Source organism: Macadamia integrifolia, chromosome 8 (genome assembly GCF_013358625.1).
Source record: "Macadamia integrifolia cultivar HAES 741 chromosome 8, SCU_Mint_v3, whole genome shotgun sequence".
Lineage (NCBI taxonomy): Eukaryota > Viridiplantae > Streptophyta > Magnoliopsida > Proteales > Proteaceae > Macadamia > Macadamia integrifolia.
The window spans coordinates 28,138,965-28,164,518 of NC_056564.1; the positions used below are offsets into that span (position 1 = coordinate 28,138,965).

The 25,554-nt window shown below is 39.5% G+C and overlaps 2 protein-coding genes and 1 pseudogene across 4 annotated transcripts; 1 reads left to right on the plus strand and 2 right to left on the minus strand.

Moving 5' to 3' along the window:
* Positions 1-1,930: 1,930 nt before the first annotated feature.
* Positions 1,931-16,199, plus strand: LOC122086954 (haloacid dehalogenase-like hydrolase domain-containing protein 3). 3 transcript variants are annotated; one of them, XM_042655884.1, is made up of 6 exons: positions 1,931-2,083; positions 2,186-2,331; positions 4,767-4,829; positions 14,328-14,743; positions 14,846-15,052; positions 15,492-16,199. In XM_042655884.1, the coding sequence occupies exons 4-6, from the start codon at positions 14,486-14,488 to the stop codon at positions 15,786-15,788; spliced, it is 762 nt and encodes a 253-aa protein (XP_042511818.1). In that variant the 5' UTR covers positions 1,931-2,083; positions 2,186-2,331; positions 4,767-4,829; positions 14,328-14,485; the 3' UTR covers positions 15,789-16,199. The 3 variants fall into 3 exon arrangements, with proteins under 3 accessions (XP_042511818.1, XP_042511817.1, XP_042511819.1); XM_042655883.1 differs by lacking the exon at positions 4,767-4,829; XM_042655885.1 differs by lacking the exons at positions 1,931-2,083; positions 2,186-2,331; positions 4,767-4,829 and adding an exon at positions 10,909-10,948.
* A 1,840-nt stretch (positions 16,200-18,039) lies between these two features.
* LOC122086861 lies at positions 18,040-19,896 on the minus strand (annotated as a pseudogene).
* A 2,602-nt stretch (positions 19,897-22,498) lies between these two features.
* Positions 22,499-24,638, minus strand: LOC122087574. The gene has a single exon (XM_042656749.1). The coding sequence runs from the start codon at positions 24,500-24,502 to the stop codon at positions 22,631-22,633; it is 1,872 nt and encodes a 623-aa protein (XP_042512683.1). The 5' UTR covers positions 24,503-24,638; the 3' UTR covers positions 22,499-22,630.
* Between the last annotated feature and the right edge of the window lie 916 nt (positions 24,639-25,554).

Consider the following 25,554-nt stretch of genomic DNA (forward strand, 5'->3'; position numbering starts at 1 on the left):
CATTGTTTCTATCTTGGTCATCAAAACAAGATAACCAACAAAAAAAATGTATACAATAAGGAACTTGATCTTTAATATCTCTGGTCAAATCATCAAAGATAATGATAAATAAAAAATTGCTTAAAGTTGATCATTGATGTAGCCCAATTGTAATTGAGAACTCACTACCTTCACCCCTGCTCAATGCAGACAAATATGATTGCTAAACATAAAATATGATAAGAGATCTAAATAGGTTTCACATTAATAATTCTAGTATCTTCCCTTTGTTTTACTTGCAACTAGGTGAAATCTAATGGTTTTTTTTTTTTTTTTTTTAAGCACATCTCCAATATGACTAGAGAAAATCATTTTAGAAGATATGCTATAAAAGCATGTGGGGGCACTCTTAATCTTTTTTTTGGCTAAGAAGGGTATTGACTATTCTGAGGTCTATGTCGGCCCCACAACTACATGATCAGGTCATTCAAGCATTTAATGGAAAACCACGTCAACTCCGGTATCCCCTTAGGGTTTATAAAAAACTCAACTATAAATTTCAACATCAAATTTAATTATTTATCCTCGCATTTACTTTGCAAATGTTTATCAATTCTCGTAGCGACAATTCTGAATTTTTTCCATATTTTATTTTGCTATTCGGTCAACTTCTAAATTGAATCTTGACATATAAATATGAGACTTTGAGATATAATTGTGACAAAATGTTAGCCTCACATGATTTGACAAAATGGCAAATCTAGATAAGGTTTTAAAACTCAAAATTAGTTCGAATTTCGTACCATTCGGGTGAAGTCGAATAATCCGAAACATCAACCTAACTTGATCGGACCATTCAACGGATTATGGGTTTTAAAACCATGGATCTACACACCCACCCACCTACCCACCCACCGTTTGTGCATGTGGGATTGTGGGTTGCCATCCACAAAAACTGCTCCTGTTACTTCCTGGTAATAAAAAGGAGCAAGAGCCATTATATGATGGTACGTCACAAATTGCAAAGTTATTCCATCCTTAAATCCTCACCTTTCCAAGGGTATCTGTCAGATCTAAACGTTAATAATAGGGAAAATTACTTGTTTACCCACTTATGGATTTCCCTTTACAAAATTACCCACCAAAAGTTTCAGTTAATAAAAATACTCAAAATTAGGTTTTCCTCTACAAAATTACCCACTTAAAGTTTAAGTTAACAAAAATACCCAAAATTGAGTTTGAGTTTATAGAATTACCCACACAAAGTTTCAGTAATAAAAAAATACATGATTATATGTGGAAGATGAAGATTCACTATTTTGGGTAGTTTTGTAAACCCAAACTTGATTTTGGGTATTTTTGTTAACTGAAATTTTGGGTGGATAGTTTTGTAAATCCAAACTCAATTTTGGGTATTTTTGTTAATCAAAACTTTTTGTGAGTAATTTTGTAAAAGAAAACTTAAAAATGAATAATTATGTAATTTTTCCAAATAATAATACAAGAAACAATAGCAATCCTACACTTAAAAAATCAGAGTTACGTGATAGAGCAGATTATGTCCGAGAAAGAGGAAGCATCAAATCAAAAACCAAAAGCCAAAAGGTCACCTTCCCCAGATAAGCGTGAAAGTGCCGCTATTTCCTTCCCTGAATCTTAATACCGCTGCAGGCGTCCATGGTTTCTGTCTTTCTAACACCTTTCGGTGCTTTCACGAATCTCTACACGCCCCACTAGCGAATGATGTACACGTGGCAGATCAGACGCTGGCTTGATGTACACGTGTTCTCCACATCAGTCGCATAAATCGTTAATAGATTAGCCACGTCATATCCGACGTGTATATGAAGGGTCGTGCAGTGGCCGTCCAGAAAATCATAATGAGTCTCCTTGGCCGTGGGTGAAAGGAAAACCGGCCCCATGTTTTAAGATGACTCTGCTAGTCGGCTCGTCAGAGCTGTTTCCCCCCCCCCCCCCCCGATCTGACAACAGGAGAATGGGATCGACCTCATGGAATCAGTTCCCTGAATGTTTAAATATGTGCGATGCGAATGCGAAAGCGAAAGCGAAAGCGAAAGCGAGATTCTGGTTTCTGAACTATCAAGTAAGAATGGAAGAACGTTTTCTCCGATCTCTCTGCGTTTTTTAAACTATTCTAGCCTTCTAGGCTTAACAACTGTTACTTTTCGGACCAATGGTTTTACAGGAACGAATGTCAAACGGTGATTTCATCGAATCTACTGAGTTTCCTGTCGGTTAGCTTCTGGGGATCATTCTATTTCCAGTTGATTCTCATTTCTCCCTTTCAACCGATTTGAATGGAGCTGGAAGCTAACACAAGAAGTGGAATTGGTTCGTGTTCTTTCTTTCTCTGAAATTTCGATCAGTTCTATGTGATTCATTTCTTTCTTTGGTTTCTTGATGTCTGTCTTGTGGTTCTTTTATCTTGTATGTTTCCGGTTTGATTATATCCTCTGAAGTCTGGTCATTCGTTGTTCGAATTGTTTCTTTTATTTTTGAAATAAGCAAATGTATATGTTAGATAGAACAACAACGAAACAGAGAATCCACATTTTTGTATCTCTCATCGCCGTTTACAAGCCATTTGATCTGTCCCCTTTGAAGAAATTCCCCTGTGACCTCATTTATGGATTCGTTCTTCCAAAGTTTTGGTTCAAAAATCTGAAGTCAAATGATTCCTCATTTATACTGTTTGCAAATATTGGTCTTCTGGTGGGTGAGATTTCAATCATATGATCGAGTCATCCATCAAGGGAGTTTGTGCGACTCCATTTATTCAACAACTATGAGTAATCGGGATGGGAATGATGCATTTCATTAATCGTTTTTTGTGCATATTGTTTGGGTGCAGTCTAATGCAAAAAACACAGGAGTGTGGTTCTTTATTGGTTGGAAAGAAAGGCGTTTGAAAGATTGCACAGGTTTTCTGGGAATGCAAACACTTATTGTAGATGCTTCCTTTTGTTCAAATATTTTAAACAATATTTCTGATTTTAGTGAAAATAAATCCATGAGAAAGAGGGGGATCACAACAATCAGTGGTCGCAGTTGGAAATCTTTTACAGTTCCTTAAACATTTTTCTTGACTATTTGTTCGCTTATATCTATATATATACTGTATATGCTGGCAAACTTTCATGTGTGGGCATTTGTTAGGTGGCTAAGAGAGAAAATGTCTAGAATAAATTAAATGCATTCCAATTAAATAATATTGAACTTGATTTGCAAAATGTATCAATTAACATACTTATGTTGATATCATGAATCATACATATTATCAGCTCAAGCATATACTAAATTAAGATTAACGAAAGTGAGAACAACCATTAGATCAACAATATAACTAATGGGCAATTCATATATCATAATCATGGCCTTTTTACTTTGATATGAAATATTATAACAATAACTGTTGCAAAAGGATAAAAAATCACTAGTCATTGCTATTTGTTGCAATAATGAAATAATACAGCAATAACTCTTGGAAAAGGATAAAAAAAATCCTTTAATGGTAAAAGAGCCCCTCCTGTGGTTTAATTTGGAAGATATCAAGTAACATTGCATGGATATTTTTCTTGACTTGGGAAAGGGAAAGTATAATTTGGTTCCCTACCTTAGATGAAACTCCTGAAATTACAATATGATATTTGTGAGGTACAGAGACAACAAAAAGGGCAATACTGGTAAAAATGAATTTTAGAACAATTAAAAGAGTTATAAATAGAACAATTAAATCAGTTTAAAATAATACAAAAAGACCTAAGGAAAAAATTATAAATTGTAATAGAAACATTTTTCATAATTTGGTCTTCAATCAAATGCAATAAATAAAATTACACTAAATCCAGATCCTCTTGCACTGCCTGTATTCTTGTCTCATCAGGTCACCATAGATTCTATACTTTCGGATCTTACTTTTTTCCTTTTCTTTCATTTTCATTTGGTTCACATTAGGCACCTTTGCTCTTTTGTACCTCTCCTCTTAAGTGAAAGAACGAGGATCCAATGGTTAAACTCCCTAAAGTAGCAAAGAACAATAGTATTTGTTAGAATGTCCTAATTTATTGAATCTAGGGTGGAAAAACTCCCTAGAATATGCTAGCTATACAAATTAACAGAATGAATGTGAAAAATTATGTAGGGTATGATATTCAATTGCAAATCATGCAATGATTTTAGCAGCGTATTACTAATTTCTTATGAATAATAATTGGTCGAAATTCACATCACATAAGATATTGCCCTATTGACCTGATAACACAAAGAAGAAGAAAACAACAGATTATGAAGACCTTAAGGAGGAAAATTGCATTAAACAAAAATTAGAATATAGATTGTGCTGGGGACATCAGTCTAGGCTATCGAGTCTACCAGAGAAGGCATCATAGAAGACCACCCAGCTTGGACTCTATTTGGCTGGATGAATGAGGATCAACATGGGGCTCACCTTGGAGAGTCACACAAGGACTCCTCAGTTCTAATTTCCATGGACAGCTTCTTATGGCCCCCACTTGAGCACTCAGTGCAAGAGAGAAGTACTAGTTTTTGTTTTTTTTTTTTGGAAAGTAAAATTGATTTTCTTTTAATTACTTATAGTATGACTCTTTATTTCTTAAAACATTGGATTAGATTAGGACTCTTTATTTGCATTCATAAACTATTAGATTCTGATTAGGATTTATTGGGATTTTACTATTTATTGAGTTGTAAGGCCCATGGCCAAACTTCAGTCAATAAAAAATTTAGAAGACAACATTGTTGCGCAGGAACTCTCTCTCCTCCCCCCATCGTGAATGGTGTTTCTCTTCTCCTTCTCTCTCAACAATAAGGTAACTTCTTCCCCTCTGTTTCTCTCCTCCTCTCCTTCTCGGTATTTCTTCTTGTTCCCCCATCTCTTATTTTCCTTGTTGTTATTACAACAACATTAACCCTATTCCCCCACCCACGATTTCAGTTGCATGCCTCCCAACCCCTGTTTTAAAGTCTTTTTGTTGCTGCTACTTTGTCCCTTGAACCACTGCATTCTGGTTTTGATTATTGACTGCAAATTTAAGGACTGGATGAGTAACTGCCACTGTTGGAATATTGAAATGCATGCACCTCATTTGACATCTTACTGCCCATGTTCCCATCCCCATATTACCCAATTGAAATCTGTTGAGTTGGTGTTATTGCTAGGATTTTATTGCTTATTGCTGTAGTGATTATTCTGGTTTTAAATCTGCATGCAGTTCATGTATGTTGCTGTTACCTCTTACTTTCAGCCCATACCTGAGTTTAACCCACGCTAGTATTGTCAACCTATTCATCCTGTATAGGGACTCTAGTTCCTAGGTTCTCCTTACATCAATTATGGTATCAGGGTATGGTTGTGATGCTTAGATTGTTACTGGTCTTGTCCCTATGTCTTGCTTACTGAGGTCTAATCTCCGTCATAACCTTTCCATAGTCGAGTCTGAGTTGAGGGAGTGCTATCACAGGTTAGAGGACACCAACTTCCTCCTTAGTTTGGCTGGACCAAATAGCATAGGATACTACTCCCACCAAAAGCACATACTTGAGAGGAACATCTCTAGTCTCAAGGTTGAAAAAGCCAACTACCTTTCTCAATTGGAGATTTTGAGTAGGCCTTGAAGCGTAGCGTGGCAACAATACCTTGGTTGCCCCCCTGTTATGTCCACTTGTAGTGGCAGAGCATACCAAGAGATGTCTAACCCTCCGAACAACCCCATTCCGCCTAAGCAGTGGGCGAGGTTACTTCAACAGAACGAAGAAACCTTAAGAATCCTCTAAGCTAACCAGACTGAGTTAGTTGTTAGGTAGAGCTGATCGGGAAGCACATGTTGCTAATCTCCGGACAATTACCACTAGACTTGCTGCAATTGAGACATCTGTCCTAGACTCAGACGAACAGTAGGGCCAAAATGCTCTAGGCACTGTACCTAAGATAGGAGTTCCTAATCCCAAGGTGGAGAACTACGACAATCACGCTGATGGTTATGGCAGGATAGGGGATAACTTCTTAGGCACAGGACATAGTAAAGGTCGGGGTAGAGGACGTGGACAACCTGGTCCAAGGTACCACACCCCATATGGAGATGAAGAGGGTTTTGAGCAATATGACATGGGTTATGATGTTAGGCGAATGATCAAAGTAGATGCCCCTTCCTGTGATGGTCAAATCGATGCTAGAGTCCTCTTAGACTGGATTAAGCAGATAGATCGGTACTTCGATTTCTATGATATGCCCGAGGAAGTCCGCTTCAGATTTGCTAAATTCAAGCTTATCGGAGCTACATAGGACTTCTGGACAGATCTAGGATACCAAGAGATCAGTCTAGGACTTGAGTCAGTGACGACATGGGTAGAGATGTAGGAGAGACTCAAAAATGAGTTCTTGCCTATTACCTATAGGCTACAATTGTTGAATGACATGAATACCCTAAGGCAACAGAAACTGATTGTGATTGAGTATATGAGCAAGTTCAATAAACTGAAAATTATAAGTCGTACTCTTGAGGATGTTGAACAGACTCTTTTCAGGTTCCTTACTTGGCTCAACTCCAAAGTCTAGTCACGTATGGAACCCCACCTGATGCGAGATGTTCCACAAGCCTTCCGGATAGCTTTGGAAGTAGAATCCTCCATGAGGGCTTTTCCTTAGAAGAAGAGCTTCTAAGCTGGGGTGTCCCATTTACGGAAACCCCTCCAAGGTTCATTAGGATTCCCAAAACCACATGTTATACCCCATCGTCAATTTGACAACAAAGGAAAAGGAATATTGGGTGAAGCACCCAAGAGGAGTGGTCAACAATAGAGCTTTAAGTATTTGGGGTTTGGTCATTTCTTTAGGGAATTCCTCAACAGGAATCTTTATGTAGGAGAGCAAACGCTGAAGATGATGACTAAGAGGGCTTTCAGGACAATGATTATGAGGATAGTAGGCCAGATGAGACTATATCTGATGAAGAGGTCGGTGACTCCAAGCTCGGTATTGTGCGATGTATAGTCTCACAACCTAAGAACAACGATGATTGGCGATGGACCAATATCTTTATCAATTACACATGCCATTAGTGCAAGAACTGCCGTGTTGACATTGACAGTGGAAGTTGCATGAATGTGGTTGCCAAGAGCGTTGTTGCTTGAATGGACGTCAAACCAGAACCCCACCCGAAACCTTACAAGTTTTCCTGGGTAGATCAGTCTAATATTCCCGTTAACCTCAGAGGTGTCTAATCCCTTTGCACTTTATAAGATATGGTGACTGTGTGTGGTGTGACGTTTTAGAGATGGATATTGCTCACATCATCCTAGGTAGGCCATGGTTATATGACCGGGATGTCACCAATTATGGGATGCCCCAACACTTATGTCTTTGAATTTAAAGGGAAAAAGTTTAGACTGACCCCTAGTACCCTTAGAGAAGCAAAGGTCCCAGAGCACAAGGGAAGTGTAGAGAGTGTAGAGAGTGTAGAGAGTTAGGGGTTCTTTATGCTCTAGTTGCCATACATAATACCGTTTCGTCAAGCAAATTTATTGAGGCTCCTAGAGAAGTACAACCCTTGTTAAGGAAGTTTGAGAGGTTATTCCTTAACTACCTGACGAACTACCACCTATGCGTGACATCCAGCATACTGTTGATCTAGTTCCAGGATCTTCTCTGCCAAACTTACCCCATTACTGTATGATTCTCAAAGAACACACCGAACTTAAGCGACAAGTGGATGAATTGCTACAGAAGGGATTCATTAGGGAGAGCCTTAGCCCATTTGCGTTACTTGCCTTGCTCACACCAAAGAAGGATGGCACTTGGCGGATCTGTGTTGATAATAGAGCCATCAATAAGATCACTGTCAATTATAGGTTCACTGTCAATCATCGATCTTTTCAAAGATTGATCTTAAGAGCAGGTATCACTAGATTCGGGTTACGCTCGGAGATGAGTGGAAGACAACTTTCAAAACAAAGGATGGCCTTTTTGAATGGTTAGTCATACCCTTTGGCTTGTATAATATACCTCGCACTTTCATGAGAATAATAAATCAGGTGTTACAACCATTCATTGGCAAATTTTTAATGGTCTACTTTGATGACATCCTCATCTAGAATAGGACTCTATCTTCCCACTTGGATCACTTGCAGCAGGTTTTTCAGGTGCTTCTATAAGAAAAAATTTATGCCAACCTCAAGAAATGCACCTTCATGAGTGACCAAATCATCTTCTTAGGATTTGTCATGTCAACACAAGGAGTATCTGCTGATCCTGAGAAAGAGCAATTGTGGAGTGGCCAGAACCGACTAATGTCCAGGAAGTGTGAAGTTTTCATGGCTTAGCTATTTCTATAGGAGGTTCATTTACCGGTTTAGTTTTATTGTCTCCTATCACGGATTGAATGAAAAAGGAGTTTCAATGGACTAAAAGTGCTACAAAGGCCTTTATTGAAATTAATAAGTTAATAATGGAGGCCCCCGTCCCACGCCTCCCAAACTTTTCTAAGGTCTTTGAAGTAAATTGTGATGCATCTGGTATTAGAATACATGGTGTCCAGTGTCCTAGGGCAAGAAGGGCGTTATGTTGCTTACTTTAGTAAGAATCTTAATGATGCTAGGCAATGATATTCCACATACGACAAGGAATTCTATGCGGTTGTCCAATCCCTACGCAATTGGCAACATTACCTTCGACTGCAAGAATTCATGCTATTCTCTAATCACCAGGCTCTGAGGTACCTGAGTGCCCTAAAGAAGTTAAATCAGAGACAAGCTAAGTGGGTCGAATTCCTCCAAAAATACACTTATGTACTCAAACATCGACCTGGTGTTGAGAATACCGCAGCAGATGCATTAAGCTGGGTGAACATGTTTATTAGTAGCACAAACGCGAGAAGTCAGGTCAATGTACTACTCCAGACCATGAGCGTAAAGGTTGTAGGATTCGAGCTAGTAAGGGATTATCATCCCACCTGTCCTGATTTTGGTGAGTTATTCACTTCCTTTAGTGGAGGTATTCCTTTTAGTCGCTCGGATTATCTGTTGAGAGATGGCTTCCTTTTTTATAGGAATCAAGTTGTGCATTTCTAGGACCTCACTCCGAGATTTCCTGATCTGGGAATTGCATGCTTGGGGAGTCGCCAACCACTTTGGTCGGGACAAGACCATCACCCTTGTTGAGGATTGATTCTTTTGGCCAGGTCTAAAGAGGGATGTTGCTAGAGTTGTGAGTCAGTGTAAGACATGCCAAACTGCTAAACAACAGAAACAAAACATTGGCTTGTACACTCCCCTTCCCGTACCCCATGCCCCATGGCAAGACCTTAGCTTGGATTTTGTGCTCGGTCTACCAAAACCCTCGAGGGGCCATGATTCTATCTATGTGGTTGTGGACCGCTTAACAACGATGGCACACTTCATCCATGTTCCAAAACCTTTGATGCGCCAATAGTGGTCGAACTTTTTTTCAATGAAGTTGTCAAGTACCATGGGCTGCCCCTAACTATATTGTCCAATAGAGATGTTAAGTTCAACAGTCACTTTTTGAGGACCCTATGGCGGATGATGGGTACTAAACTTTGTTTCTCCTCTGCCTTCCCTCAAACTGATGGTCAGACTGAGATTGTCAATAGGAGTCTAGGGAACTTGTTACATTGCCTTATAGGAGAGTACCTCACTAGTTGGGATCGAGTCCTTACCCAAGCCGAGTTCACATATAACAGTTTTAAGAACCGAACCACTAGTTTTTCACCCTTTGAGGTCTATTTAGGGTACCAACCCTAAACACCTATAGACCTTGTCCTTGTTGTATCCAATTCTAGAACTTCCTCATTAACCGAATCCTTTGCACAACACATACATGATTTACATGCAGATATAAGGCGACAGATAACACTGAGCAATGATCAGTATAAGTTCAGGGCAGATGTGCATCGGCGATTGCAAGAATTTCAAGAGGGCAATATGGTGATGGTCAGAATCAAACCGCAGTGATTTGTCAAATGGAAAGCGAGCAAACTCCATGCTCGTAGTGCTGGTCCTTTCAAGATTCTTAAACGACTAGGTGCCAATGCTTATGTCCTTGAATTGCCAGCCGATATGGGATCAACAATGCTTTTAATGTAGAGGATCTTGTCCCTTCCATGGTGCCCCTATTGGTGTTTCCTTTTACCCAGATGACCTTGAAGTACTTGATGACACTGTTGACCACACCCCTTCCCTTCCCCCTACCTCATTACCATCGTTACCTAGAATTGCAAAGAGTTGAAGAAGTTGAGAGCATCCTTGACGAGAAACTTGTGTCTACAAGAGAGGGAGGTTCACGAGAGTTCTTGGTCAAATGGAGATGACTCCCCGAGATTAACAGTATGTGGATCACTATTGAGGAGCTTCAGAAGCTCAACCCAGACATGCTTGAGTATTACATAAGTCTTAATTCACCGGTGGTGAATTCTTCCAAGTCGGGGAGAGTTGATGGGTCATCAGTCCAGGCTATCGAGTCTATCAAAGAAGGCATCACAAAAGACCACTCAGCTTGGACTCTATTTGGCTGGATGGATGAGGATCAACATAGGTCCCACCTTGGAGAGTCACGCAAGGCCTCCTCAGTTCTAATTTCGTTGGACAACTTCATATGGGCCCCCACTTGGGCACTCAACGTAAGAGAGAACTACTAGTTTTATTTTATTTTATTTTTTTCAGGAAAGTAAATTTGCTTTTCTTTTAATTACTTAGAGTAGGACTCTTTATTTACTTTCCTAAACTATTAGATTCTGATTAGGATTTATTGGGATTTTATTATTTATTGAGTTGTAAGGCCCATGGCCAGAATTCAGTCAATGAAAAATTTAGAAGACAACATTGTTGCGCAGGAACTCTCTCCTCCCCTCCCCTCCCCTCCCCTCCCCTCCCATCGTGAATCGTGTTTCTCTTCTCCTTCTCTCTCAACAATAAGGTAACTTCTTCCCCTATCTCTCTCCTCCTCTCCTTCTCGGTATTTCTTCTTGTCCCCCCCCCCCATCTCTTATTTTCTCTGTTGTTATTACGACAGCATTAATCCTATTCCCCCACCCGCGATTTCAGTTGCATGTCTCTCAACCCCTGTTTTAAAGTCTTTTTGTTGCTGCTACTTGTCCCTTGAACCACTGCATTCTGGTTTTGATTATTGACTGCAAATTTAAGGACTGGATTTGTAATTGCAACTGTTGGAATATTGAAGTGCATGCACCCCATTTGACATCTTACTGCTCATGTAACCATACTTTTCCTTTTTACAAAATATGGTTTCTACTTCATACAAAGGAGTTCATATGTACACCTTCATAGCTATCCTACATGTACACCTTCATAGCTTGATGGATATATTTTTGTGTATATCTATGACATGTGGTATCTTGATGGATAGTGTATTCTTCTGTGACACTTACTCGAAATTTCTTCATTTAATAGGCTATAAAAATATTCTTTCATCTATCCTAATGTCTCTATCCCTTACTAGTACTTTACCATCTTCACTTTTAATACATCTATCATGGTTGAGATCTCTACTCTTCCATTTCCTTATTTTAGCTGTCTTATAGACAACTTTTCCCCCCTTCCTTTGTGCTCAAGATGTTATAAATATTTTCATATTTCTTCGCCCTTGCTTTCCCCGCAATTTTCTTGGCTTCATTTCTGTCAAATTTATACCTGTTTAGATCCTGTACATCCTTAGTCCTTTGCCATGTCTTTAAAATAGCTTTTTTAGTCTTAATGGTTACTTAAACATCATCCCACCACCAAGTCTCCCTAGAGGAATGAAGTTTTCCTTTTGATTCTCTTGGGACATCTTTAACAACCTTCTTGTTACATTTGGTCATCTCGTTTCACATCGTATTAGTGTCTCCTCAAAGTCCCATTTTCTTTGTTTGACCACTTTTGTTTTTGATAAATAATGTTTGACCATTTTATCTGCAAATGATTTCAAAGTATCTCCTTTTAAGCTCCACCACGTTATTCTAGGGCAAATAAGCTCACATTTCTTACTTTTCTGCATTGTGAGGCAGATATCCATGCCCACTAATCTATTTTGTGTGGTTAGACTCTCCCTTGGTATAACCTTACATTCCTTACATAATAATCTATCAGACTTCCTAGTTAGAAAGAAATCGATGCCCACTTTTGAAGGTAACTAAATGCTCCTCTCTCTTTTCAAAGTACATGTTCATAATTAATAAATCATAAGCCACTGAAAAATATAAAACTAAGATCCCCTCCTCATTCCTCTCCAAAACCATATCCTACATGTACACCTTCATAGCTTCTACGATCTCTTCCAACATGTCCATTCAGATCACCCCCTATAATAATCTTTTCTCCTTGACTAAAACCTTGCAATAATCTATCCATGTGTTCCCAAAATTGTAACTTACGACTTTTTTTCAATCCTACATGGGGTGCATAAGCATGAATTATATTGACAACCTCTTTTTCCAACACAAGCTAAATGTATATAATCCTATCTCCAAATCTCTTAACATCCACCACATTGTTTTTTTTAATCTTTATCCAATAAGGCGCCCACTCCACTTCTATTACTTTTATCCTCCGTATACCAAAGTTTAAAGTTGTCCAATTCCTTAACTTTCTTATCTTTCCGTTTAATCTCTTGAATAAAGGCTAGGTTAATCCTTTATCTCCTCATAACATCTATCAATTCTAGACTCCTACCTGTTAAAGATCCAATGTTCCAAGATGCTAATCTAATCCTACGCTTTTGGATTAGCTTCTTTACCAACACTCGTCCACAGTGTGAGATCTCTTGACTACTTGTCACAACATTCGGCACTGACACAGTGCGTCGTTTACATGGGATGCCCTAGCTAACCTTTGCTCACTTTTCACTGCACTCGGGTCATAGTGTAGTGTGTCGCTGATTTTGGTGGGGAACGCCCTAGCATAATGTTGCTAATATAAGTTTCTAGAATCCATGTAAAAAGGGTTTGGGTAGTGTTTTCTCCGGTGCAGGCTGCCGACCTGACGCACCAAGGTTAGGGTTTTTTCTGGTTAATGTCTAGTATTATTATATGTATATATGATTATAATTTCATGTGTGTGTCCCTTTTTGAAAGCCATTGACTATTTTTTTTTTGTAATTTTGGGTTACCGATAATAGGAACTCTGAAGTCTGGTCTTTAGTTCTTTAACAGTGCATTACATGTTCAGGCAAGATGATTGTGATCATTTCTAAATGCCAGATTCCCTGTCTTGCTTGCAAAATCTGCCAAGTGTAGACATAAGATTTGATATATGAAAGACTAAGGTGACCAGGAGACTTGGATGAGTTGTATTCTTTGCCCAAACCATGTTGTATCTAGAGATGATAGCTAACATTTCTCTTGAAAATAATACGATGAACTCTACGGTACATAGAAGATTATATCATCAGCTTGGTATCAGATCATATTTTGGTATAACTACATAATGGAATATGGTTTCTACTTCATACAAAATATGCATCTATTGTATGTCAGTTCAACTAGTGAAGCTTGAAGTTTGATTAGGTGCTCAAGAGATGTAAGACTTGCCTAGACACACTGTATAACTTGACTGAGGTTCTGATAGGTGTAGGACATTCCTTTTGAAGTTCTAGGGAACCTGGTCCTCTTGGAGTAAATCCTTCTACCTTGGGATGGGTAGAGTTCCCCTGACTAACAAAGAGAATGGTGAGAGATAGTTGAAACTTAGACGTTAGAATGGAAAAATTATTTCAAGTGAAAGGGTTGGCAAAGGGGTTCACATTTGTTCATACTGCCACATAAACTTCAATTATGGAGATAAATGTGAAAAGAGTGAGAAAACTATCTCAGCAACTGGTATGTGAAGTTTCTGAAGTACTCCCCCTTCATCTATTTTCTATGTGCATTGCGAGTAACCATACTTTTCCTTTTTAATAAATCTAGATCTGAGAGAGCAAAGGAGCAAATGGTTTGGTAAGAGGATTCTTGTTTTGCCAATGCTGCTGACTCACTAAATAGATCTTAAAGGAATCAGTAAGAAAGAATGAGACAATTCACCCATCAATTGCGGTGTCAATCTTCTCAATATGCACGCAAATTTTTGTTTTCCTGTATATTGAAAAATGACCTAGCTTCATGATGAACTGAGAATTGATGAAACAAAGGGGCATTTGTTGATTTGCAGTGGGAATAATTGTCCAACTAAAGGCATAATATTGTTATTGTTGTAATAAACTTCCTTGCCATACTTGAACTTACTGATACACACTAGCTTGATTCTGATTGATTTCTGCTGGAAAACAACCTTGTATGTCTCATTTCGGAGTTGTAATGTAGGCGCATGCAAGCACGTCCTGGATCTTTTTATGTAGCTCAGCTAACCAGAAGACCTGGCTGTGTCGTAAGAATCTCCTTTGATATTTATCATAAGAGAGATACGATCACTTTGGAAACATTTTGAACCATTCCAAGAAGCAGCAGGAGTGTTTACACAAATGTCATTGCTGTCAAAGTTACGGTGCATCACTGTAGATGTCACCGGCACACTTATAGCTTACAAAGGGGAACTTGGCGACTACTACTGCATGGCAGCCAAATCTGTTGGATTACCTTGTCCAGATTACAAGCGCATGCATGAAGGCTTCAAAATGGCATACACTGAAATGGCAAAAAAATATCCTTGCTTTGGTCATGCAGCAAAAATGCCGAACATTGTCTGGTGGAAAACATGTGTGAAGGACTCCTTCATCAGGGTAAGATATTTGACAAACCCCCTGGATCATTGTGCTCAAGTATTTTCTTATCAGCCCCTTTCTCAGGATTTCAATTTCATAGAAATCTAGTTTTGCTGACAGGCAGGGTATGATTATGATGAGGAGACATTTGAGAAGGTATTCAGACGCATATATTCAGTTTTTGGATCCTCTGCACCTTATATTATCTTCCAGGACTCCCAGCCATTCCTGAGATGGGCACGTGAACAAGGGATCATTGTTGGGCTTGTCAGCAATGCGGAATATCGGTATCAGGATGTCATTCTTCCTGCATTGGGTCTGAACAAGGTAAAGGGACGTGGTTTTGCAACACATTAAGTCTTCTAAAATCAACTGCATCAATTTGATTCAGTTGTGTGTCAAGTTGACCCAAACTTGATATAAGTTTGAGAGTTGACTGATTCTTGAAATGATTCTTCGAGTGAAGGTGAAAACCTGATCAGCTTGATTCAAGTCATTTGATTTTATATCTTAGTTTAACCGAATAGTTCAGAAAATTTCCTTGACATGCATTTTGCTTTTATCTCCAGTCTGTTCCAACCATTTGTAACATTTTCCAAGGGCTAAGCACCATCATATGTTCGTTCAAGAATTGCATTTGATTAACCTGACTTCCTACTTGAGTTTAGGGCTTATGAACACAGATACAACAGTAAGCTATTATTCATAACTGCCTCTCATTGTGGTATCCTGAGAAGTTTGATTTGTATGGTATTTTCTCATTCAGGGATCGGAGTGGGACTTTGGTGTGTTTTCTGGTCTTGAAGGTGTGGAAAAGCCGGACCCGAGAATCTATGAAATCGCACTGGAAAAAGCTGGAAATATTGCACCAGAAGAGGTCTTGCACATTGGAGACAGCATGCGTAAGGATTATCTTCCAGCAAAGAGTGTGGGAATGCATGCACTGCTGCTGGATAGATTTAAGTCAACTGATGCTGAAAATTGGAGGAAATCTGGTGCCCTTGTGCTTCCAGACTTAGTGGCTGCACAAGCTTGGCTTCTATCAGAGGAGATTCCTCAATGAGGAATCAAGCTTGGCTTACATCAGAAGAGATTCCTCAATTGAGGATTCTCTCTTTCCTTAAGATGGTATATCTTTGAAGGAAGAACTCATGATTACAAACACTAGTCAGTGGCTTGCTCCAAAATGTTCACAAAAAGTTACCTTAAATAGTAGTTCTCAATCCCCATACACAAAGTCTGGATAACTCTGCTGTTGATTTTTATTTTACTTAGTGTTGCATTTATTTTCTTTTCAGTTTTATGTTTCTGGATTTTGCATTGCACTTTGGAGCTTGCCTTTGTACTTTTTAATTTAGTACAAAAGACATCTTATGCGTAGACCCTAACAATTGGAAAGCACATGGGTTTTTAAATTTTTTTGAAAATGACTTACCATTATATCATTTTGAAGAGTGATTTATCTCTTACTTCATTTTTTTTTCCACAATGTATACTAGTTTTCCTTCCCCTTATTTATCTTATGGATTATTTTCAACAAAATGACAATTTCAAAGTTGGCGTTGCTGTTAGCCAAGTATGCCAGTATGGTTCAAGGAAACTGACCAAAGCTTATTGTTTTAAACGCCTTGAATGCCCCAACACCCCCACCCCCTCCCCACAAAAAAAAAAAAGAAAGAAAAAAAGTTTCTCCTGCTACGAAAAAATGAGATTTGGGGAAGTGTTTTCTATGGGGGAGTGCGGTTACTGTGCATGTAAGAGAGCTAATGAGAATGCACAAGGAAGCATTTGCATATGCGGAAACGTCATTTTCTCTTTCATGGGGCAGGGTGAACTTAAAATTTTGGATGCTTTCTTGGTTTCATTTTGAGCTTCTATGTTGTCTTTTCTTTGGGAGTGCAGACATGCAGAGAATTGAGTCAGCATCAACCTATAGCTTGTGGGCTAGCTTATTTAGTAACACAATCATTTCTACAGTGATATGGCTCTCCCAAAATTCTCTTCAGCTGTGGATATGGTCACATCCTGAGCAGTTGCTGCATTATCTCCCTATGCAGCGTGTGCAAACATGAGATGCCCCTTTCCAGATACAACTTCACCAACCACTTAAAAACTCTCAATTTGTATGGATGGGAGTCATGGTCTGTGAAGCTTAGCCAGCTTTGAGACCCTACAGAAATGTTGAGATGTCCTTCCACTATTCCTGTAGGAGCCATGTTTCTTTCATGAATATCCATTTTTAGCTCTTTTTAGAAATAAACAATAATTTTGATCTGTGTTGGTTGGGTTGTTAACTTTAGCAGAAGTAGTGTCTTGTAACTTCAGAGGAGTTTTCTCACATTCTTGTCAGGTACTAAATGTTTCTGTTTATTTTATTGACATAGATTCGGGTAATGATGATGACTTTTAAACATTCTCATAACCTTATTATAGAGGTTAATTTTCCACTTTAGATATGACCTTCTAGGCATTTCTATGATATCTTTAACAGTGTTCTTGTGGGTTGAACCTGTGGAGTAACTAACTGGAATTAGGCTTTATCTGGACTTCCCCAGAAGTTTCTCATAATTAACATGTTTTCTTAACAACAGAAGCTTCAGGTAATGATGATTGTTCTGGCCAATCTACTAACCTGATGGTGGGTGACACAAGATTCAAATAGGGATGAAAAATTTATATGATCTCAGAACCTATGGTGTAAGCCACTTTAGATCAGTGTCATCTGAAATTGATCTAAAACCAGTGTTGGGGGGAACCAGTGCAGGTTTTAACTGGGTTTAGGCTCCAACTGGGATGTTGCACTAGAAATTCCTTAAGAAACTTGGTTATTTCCAGGCTAACTTCTGGTTACATGATTGTTTCCACCAAGTAGTGGCCTGTTTTTGTGGGTTGGGGGTTTCAGTGTTAGTGGGTGGAATGCTTAGCAGTGGCGCCTGCTTAAAGCCATTGACCTAATGCAGCTTCTACAGGTTACATGATTGTTTCCACCAAAGTAGTGGCCTATTGTTTCTGCTGTTGTGGGTATTTTTCCTTTTTCTCTGTATAGGGATTCAGTGTTGGTGGTGGACTACTTAGCAGTGCAGTCTGCTTCAAAGCCAGGATAAAAATCCTCTGTTGTTCTAATCGTCTGTTTTTCCATGTTTTGCTAGGTGCAGAACGCGACACGTGGACAGTCCATCACCAATGGTCAAGATTAAGAAGGTTGGTTGAAGCTACCAAAACCGGGTTGAGGTTTGTGAACCAGACCGAGATTTGTATGACCCAACCCAACCCGTTAACTCCTCTCTTCTTCTTATTCACTCTCTGTTATCTCTCTCTTCTTCTTCCTCGGGGCTACTAACTACATACTTTCCATCAGACCAGGCCAGCGAGCCTCTCGTCATGGTTGAGCTCCTAGGGGAAAGCTTGACGGGCGTGGCCTTTACCCTCACCAAAAAGCTCAGCTTTTGACCCACTCTCCTGAATACCAGCTTCTCAGGCTACACCGTCACCGTGGTCCCACTCGGAGGCTTCACCGTTAATTCATATACCGATTTAGGTTCCCCCACGTTCGTCACCGTCTTGATGAAGTGTGTCGACATCCTCGTTCGCCTTGGCTCCTGCGGCTTTTGCTCCGTTCCGTCGCCCAACTGCTGGAATACCACTGTCAACGATGGGTAGTTGAGATTGCCCACGTGTCCCGCCCGGAGAGCTCCGCTGCAATCGGTGTTCTTCCTGGTGACGGATTGGATATTTTTCCTAGAGCAGTTTGAGTTGCAGAGGAAATCCACGTAGTCGTAGGTAGAGATGTCGTAGACTAGACCTGGATCCATGGCTTTCTGGGGGTTTACATGCCCTGCTCCGTAATCCATGACCATTGAGGTATTCCCCGATGATTCATCAAGCATCGTCCCACCACGATTGTCCACCACATAGGCAGTGGTCATTAGAGCAGATCGGATGGCCGCTGGGCTCCATTCTGGGTGAGCTGCTTTCAGCAGTGCAGCCAGCCCAGACACATGTGGGCACGCCATGGATGTGCCTGACAGTATGTTGAATTCCGTGCTCCGCTTGTCCGACGGCAAACCCGACAACCCTATCCCCTCCGGCCACGCCGCCAGTATGTTCAATCCCGGTGCTATCACGTCTGGTTTCAGTATCTCCGGTGACTCCGGGTTTGGCCCTCTGGCCGAGAACGATGCCACCACTGGGGCCGGCTGGACCCCCAGATGGGTTCCCCTGAAGGTGATCGTCACCATCGCCCGTCCCTTCTCGCCATTCTTAGTTCCACTGTTGGCCGCGCTGATGTATCTTCGTATCTCATCGCCCCCGGAAGCCCCGACTGCGGTTGCCGGCAACATGTGGCAGTCGACCACCAAACCTTCACCATCAAAGACGCCATTGGCCAATATCATCCCAACCCCGCCAGCCTTCCTCACCACTTCCCCTTTGGCAGCTCTGGAGTTGATCCCTCTGGTTCACAAACATCAACCCGATTTTGGTAGCTTCAACCAACCTTCTTAATCTTGACCGTTGGTGATGGACTGTCCACGTGTCGCGTTTTGCACCTAGCAAAACATGGAAAAACAGACGATTAGAACAACAGAGGATTTTTACCCTCAAATCCATCGACCTAGGAAGTTCCAGAAATCTTGGTCACCAAATCCTCGGGGTTTTATACTCATGATTAACCTAAAATTAACTAGCAATTTGGATGCTCCATATTGAAAGCTATATTTCTGGGAGAGGGATAGGTATGTTGCCATTGGACAATAAACTAGGAGACAACACCAATGAGGACACATGATGGGGTATCATACAGTAAGGTTTTGACCTAATACAACTTCTACAAGTTACATCTATCCATCTCTTTCCTTTTTTGAAATGACTCCCTATCCTTCCTCTATGATATTTCATCATGTGCCGCCATTGGTGTTATCCACTAGCTTATCGTATATTGGCAGCACACATGTAGTATTATAAAATATTAGTCAGAAACTAACATTTAATCAAACTTAAATAGATCGAATAATATCTCTGAAATTAAAATATTTGTGTCCGCATTGAATTATCTTTCGAATGGATTAGGATAATTTCTGAAAGCCTATTTCTTAAATATGGATTCTCCTAAATAGATACGAATACAAATCGAATACAGATTTTTCATTTACATCCCTAGTGGCATCACCCATATGTTATGTGAGGCTGTTAGCAAAGTCCTTCGATAGTTTGGTCATTGGTGATCGAATGGACTTTTTAGTAGCTTAGCTTGCTTTAAAGCCCTCTCATTTTTTGCATTCTTGATGCTAAAAAATCTTATATAATGGGCTTATATGGATAAGGGTTAGGGTTTTTTTTATTAGATTGTGTGGCCCCATCATATTTTTTTTTTTTTCAGGGGTTAACCAAGGTATTCGGGCCAGCTTACGTGCACCTCGACTAATCCTTGGGGAGACTAGCACAACAACCCACCGCCAATTCTCCACTTAAATCTCAAATGCACAGATGGAGAATCGAACCTGAGACCGTGCGCCTAATCCACACAATCCCTAGATCGCCCTAACCATCTGAGCAATTCACGGGTGGGTACAAAATAAATAAGAAAACACACACACATACTCACACGATGCGTATGATAGGGTTCGATCCCACGACCTCCTCCCCTGTGTGGCCCCTTCATTAAAATTTAACAACGAAGTAGAAAACGATTGACAAAAGAAAAAGAAAAATGAAAAAGAGTTACACACAAAGCACATAATGATTTATGTGGTTCATCCAAGATGAGTTACATCAATTGTCGAGCAATAAACTAGAGTTTCCATTATTCTGATGAAGAAATTACAACAACAATTTCTTATCGTTACAAGATAACACCCTACATATAATGTCTTCTGTATTATAATTTAAAAAAAAAAAAAAAAAAAAACTCTAATCTTTAAAAACACAAAATTACCCTCTAATACATAGTTTCATAATCGTAGATGATTTAACTTGGGAGAAATCGGAATGACTGAGATTTTGACTTTCCTGTTGTTTTTTATTTGTTTTCTCCCCTATAAATGGCAATGATAAATGTGGAGGGTTGAATGAAATGATGAATTTATTTGCGAGCATATTAATTCTGCAGTCATTTTCTACTTTTTAATTTTATTTTACTGATCATTAACAACAGAAATAAAAACAAAAACCACTCTCAAAATTCAAGTCAGGAACAGTGAACACACCTCATTTTCCCCCACTATGTCTGAAAGCAAACACCGTACAACTTGACAGCAATGACAGGAATCGTTTTCCTTATTGAAAATGTGAATATCATTATGTGTGAGGCTTAGCAAAATCCTTTGATTTATGTCTTCAAATCCTCGCATCAATCTATAATAAGGTTGCTGATGTTTTTCTCTAAGGCCCACTTGAATACACATTTTTGACTTTGTTATGTTCCCTCATATCCAAGTAATAAGTGTCCAACCAAAACCCAATACAGAAATTTCAAAATTCAAGCCGTTGCCAAGCCATTTATGCTATCTTTTCCAGTTGTCACCTGTCAAATTGTGGACACAGACTCCCAAAATATTTGTGTCCAGAAGATAAATAATCTTATCAAAAAATTTTGAAAGATAAATAAGGACAGGAGACTGGCATTACCCTTCTGACTTGAATTTAAGTCCAGGATGACGGCCCAAGGCCACTACTGCCGCTTTGAATCTTTTTCAATAATTTTTGCCTTTTTGGATTAAGCTTTTCTTCACTTTTTTTTTTTTTAATGCTTTTCTACACTTCGTTGATATTACTTTTTTTTATTGGGAATGGAACGGTCCGATTTTAAATTTTTTTATTTTTTCCATTTGGGAAAAGGGTGGATATCCTAAGTGAGCTACCTGAATAGAATATGCCAGCGTTTGTTAACTGTTAGATTAGAAAGATTATATTTAGACCGTAGATTAAATATACAATTTATACAGATGAAAAAAAGAATAAGAGAGAAAATAGGAAAAGACTGAGAGAGTGGCGAAAGAAAGTGAACTTTAGAAAAAAAAAAAAAAAAAAAAAAGAAGAAGAAAAAAAGAGATAAGGAAATCGACTATTTTGTAGGATTAAAATAAAACTATTTTGTAGGATTATTATAAATAAAAAATAAATAAAAAAATTGATAAATCGTGAGGAGAGTCGAGTCAACAGCTGTGAGAGAGAGAGAGAGAGAGAGAGAGAGAAAACCCATCAGAGTTAAAAGAGGAGAGGAAGAAAGTTGTACCAAACGGCCAAATGGAGGAACATCATTAGATAGGTAAAAAAAAAAAAAGGGGAAGCGGAAAGAAATCCTATATCTGCCTCATGTGTGAGTGACTGAGTGGCATGTACGTCGTCATAGTCTTAGTCCACCAACAGGCCAAGTGGGTGGTTTAGTTGGCAAAGACCTACGCCAAACAATTTAAGAGATCAAGAATTCAATTCTCCTTAGTCTTATCTGAAAAATAAATAAATAAATAAATAAATAATTTTTTTATCAACAATTAAATATTTTATTTATAAAAATATTTCTTCTCAATTTTTCTTTTGAAGTTTGAAGTCTCCCACTGTCCAATAATCCAATTTGCACAATTTGACCTTTGACCTTTGACCTTTGACCCTTGACCCTGTTTACTGTTCCCTCAAGCCTCTCCACACCGGCCACCTCGTGACTAGGTAAATCCGTAAATTAAGCATACAATCAGGGACAATTTTGTTATCCTACTAAAACTAGGAAGATTCTAAAAAGTAAAAGATGCAATATGTAATCCAAACTCTGTGGTGCATAATATCAGATTTGTGTATTATCGAGTGTCTTTGACAATTATATTACAGAAAATAGATATGAGAGAGAATACATATTTACCCTCCAAACACTATCTAATTGCTTTTCCACCCACCTCATACTATTCTAATTCTCTACTCTATCCTCCTTCCATCTCCATTCACTTCCCCCTCCTTCTCTATCTTAGGGACGGTGGTGGGAACCGCAGAAGAAGAAATCTCATCTTTTCCATGTTTCTGATCTGGTTCTATTAATCCACCGCCTCCGCCACCACCGGAGGCGGCGAAAGCCATTTCAGCCTGGCCGGCCTCTGCCGCCTCCCTGAACTTACTGTAAATATCACTCTGATAGAACTTCCTAGTCCTGACCACCAGAATAAATGACACGGCACACCCAAACAATGTCACCGCCGTTATTATAAGGAAAGATAGCTTGTAACAAACCACACCTGTACATGTCAATCCTTCCCCAGCCTCTCTTCTCTTCCCCAACGCAGCCAACTGCTTCCTCGCCTCTTTATCGTATAAATTCCCGGCCAGCTTCACGTTCAGAATATATAACCCAACAGGGCTTGCCACGGACCCGAAGTTGTACAAAGTAGAATAGTATTTAAGCCCAAATATCTCAGATATTATCGCGAACAGAAGCGGCCATTGCGCGCCGAAACAGAACCCAATGATCACAGACGCGAAGTAAAGTCCGTTGGGAACTCCGAAGGCGATCAAGATGTGGCCGATGCAGGAGAAGAGGAGGGTTAATGTGAGCATAAGGGGACGTGGGAATTTGTATCTTTTTAGTAATATTTCCGACACAAAACCCGCCACCACTCGTCCGAGATAGTTCCATATGCTTACAAGCGATACGAAGGTACTGGTAGTACGAGCTGGATAGCCAAGTGATAGAGCTATCTGACCTAAATTGTCGATCGCCGTCAATGTCCCACCCACCCCACATGTTGTTGCCATAAAGAGAATCAACATGTCAAGGCTAAACAAAGCTTGTAAAATAGTGTAGTCTTCACCTCTATCTGGTGCCCTGCATATAGTGGCAAAGCAAGAAACTGGCTTGGTCGAGGAAGGTGGAGCTGGCAAGGTTTGTGTTCCTTGTATCGTTGACTTGTCAACTGAAATTTTCAACTGTGAAGAAGAAAGAGAAGACTCGACAGCTTGTCTCTTCTTCTTCCACATAACAATTTCTTCCTTTACAACCACGGCGAGTGGGAGGAAGAGAAGGCCAAGAATAACAGCAGCAGCACTCAACCCGTAAGCACTCCGATTGAACTGGAACTTCTTCTCTACTATGATTATGATCATGAGGAACCCAGCAAGGGCGAGAGAGAGGTAGAGAAAATTATAAAATACCTTAAGCTCGTTCGATTGTCGAATCACTTTCATGATTCTAATGGTTCGAACGAAAGCGAAAGAGATGACGGCCGGAAGCCAACCTATGAGAAGGATGAGAGATTTTGCGTCATCTCCATAAACGGCATGATAGATTTGAGTTATTATTGCACCGCTGAGACCCACAAATCCTTTCAAAAGCCCTAACACGACGCCTCTGCTTTCCGGGAAGTTCTTGACACAGGTGACGAGTGCGCCGGTGTTGGCGAAGGACTGAGAATTAGCACCGAGACAGATGTAGAGACACATGTGCCATACTTGAGGTCGTGGGATGGTACCTTTTACGGCCAGCCATATCATGAGGTAGCCACTGAAGTTCATGACGGCGCCGATGACAAGCACCACCCACGGCGGTGTGACTTCGTTGATTAGACCGGAGAGGATACCGACGTTGCCACCCACGTCTTTGAAGAAGCTTAATAAGTTGAGAGTTGTTTGGTCGTAGCCTAGAGATGTTTTGATCACGTTGGAGTAGAGACCAAACATGTAAGTTGCACCAGCTGCCGACATAATCAGGAACGAAGCGAACACCATGAACCATCTTCCTGACAGGATCTGCCCTGTCAGGCTCCTCATATCTCTCCATGATCCAATTTCTGCTGCCATTACTTAAAGGAATTGAAGTTTGGAATTCAATTGGGTTTGGACAAACTTGTTCTACTACTTATAAGAGTCTGATTAAGAAGAGCAAAACTAGATGATAGATGTCAAATGGATAATAATTGAAAGACTTGATCGGTTGACTTAGAGGTGGAGCAAAGTGCAATTTGTGAGAGACCCATGTGCAGAAGGCACGAGGGAATTGAGGAGTTTAATCCCACCAAGAAAAATAAAGACTACCTTACTTTACCTTAAACTTTTTAGAGTGAGAAAGAGACGAGTAGCTTAAAAACTTACAATAACACTCCATTTTCACCGTTCAAAGGGAGTCATATAGGGGTAAAGTAGGCTGATCCTAAAGGGCCCATTGGTGGGTTCATGTGGGATTTGGGGGTGGAAGTCCTTCAAAAAATAAATAAATAAATAAAAAATTTAGGAGACTATATGGGTATTTCAATAAATTTCTCATATAAGATTCGTTAACGAGGGTTCTTTCTTAGTAAACCTTCTAAGAGAGGTGTGAAGACGAATGATATATATTAATTCTATTCTCCATTGATAGTGAAATAAATCACATCTCATCGTGGAAGTAAGCAATCTTATCAAATGATATAAATTTTTGTGTGCAATTTTGTGATTGTTGTATGTAGGGATTTAAATCTTGGAAATTAAATTAATATTAGTCTCCTTTGATACCAATATAATACCGATTTAGATTGATCTGTATCGACTTGGATTGGTAAATTTTATCTTCTTTTTTTTTTTTTTTTAACCCTTGGTCCCATAACGATATCTAATCCAAGATCGATCAGGTATCAACAATATCAACCAATACTAATCCTTAAAACCTTATTTATTTAAAATTTTTATTTATTTTTACATCATTTTAGAGTTTCATTCCTACATCATCAATCAAGTCATCTTGATGAACTGGTTAGTGCTTTAACAGGCAAAATTTCAGTTTCATGCGATATTCCATTTGGATAAGAATTTTTGTAGAACTAATTCTACAAGACCAAGGGGGGTGAATCAAAATTCCCATGTGTTTAATTTAGGTT

Bases quoted from the DNA above. Each gene is read 5' to 3' on its own strand.
- LOC122086954 (XM_042655884.1), top strand. From the start codon at position 14,486: ATGTCATTGCTGTCAAAGTTACGGTGCATCACTGTAGATGTCACCGGC. The intron at 14,744-14,845 runs GTAAGATATTTG...TTTTGCTGACAG, and splicing joins TGAAGGACTCCTTCATCAGG to GCAGGGTATGATTATGATGA. The intron at 15,053-15,491 runs GTAAAGGGACGT...TTTCTCATTCAG, and splicing joins CTGCATTGGGTCTGAACAAG to GGATCGGAGTGGGACTTTGG.
- LOC122087574 (XM_042656749.1), bottom strand. From the start codon at position 24,502: ATGGCAGCAGAAATTGGATCATGGAGAGATATGAGGAGCCTGACAGGG.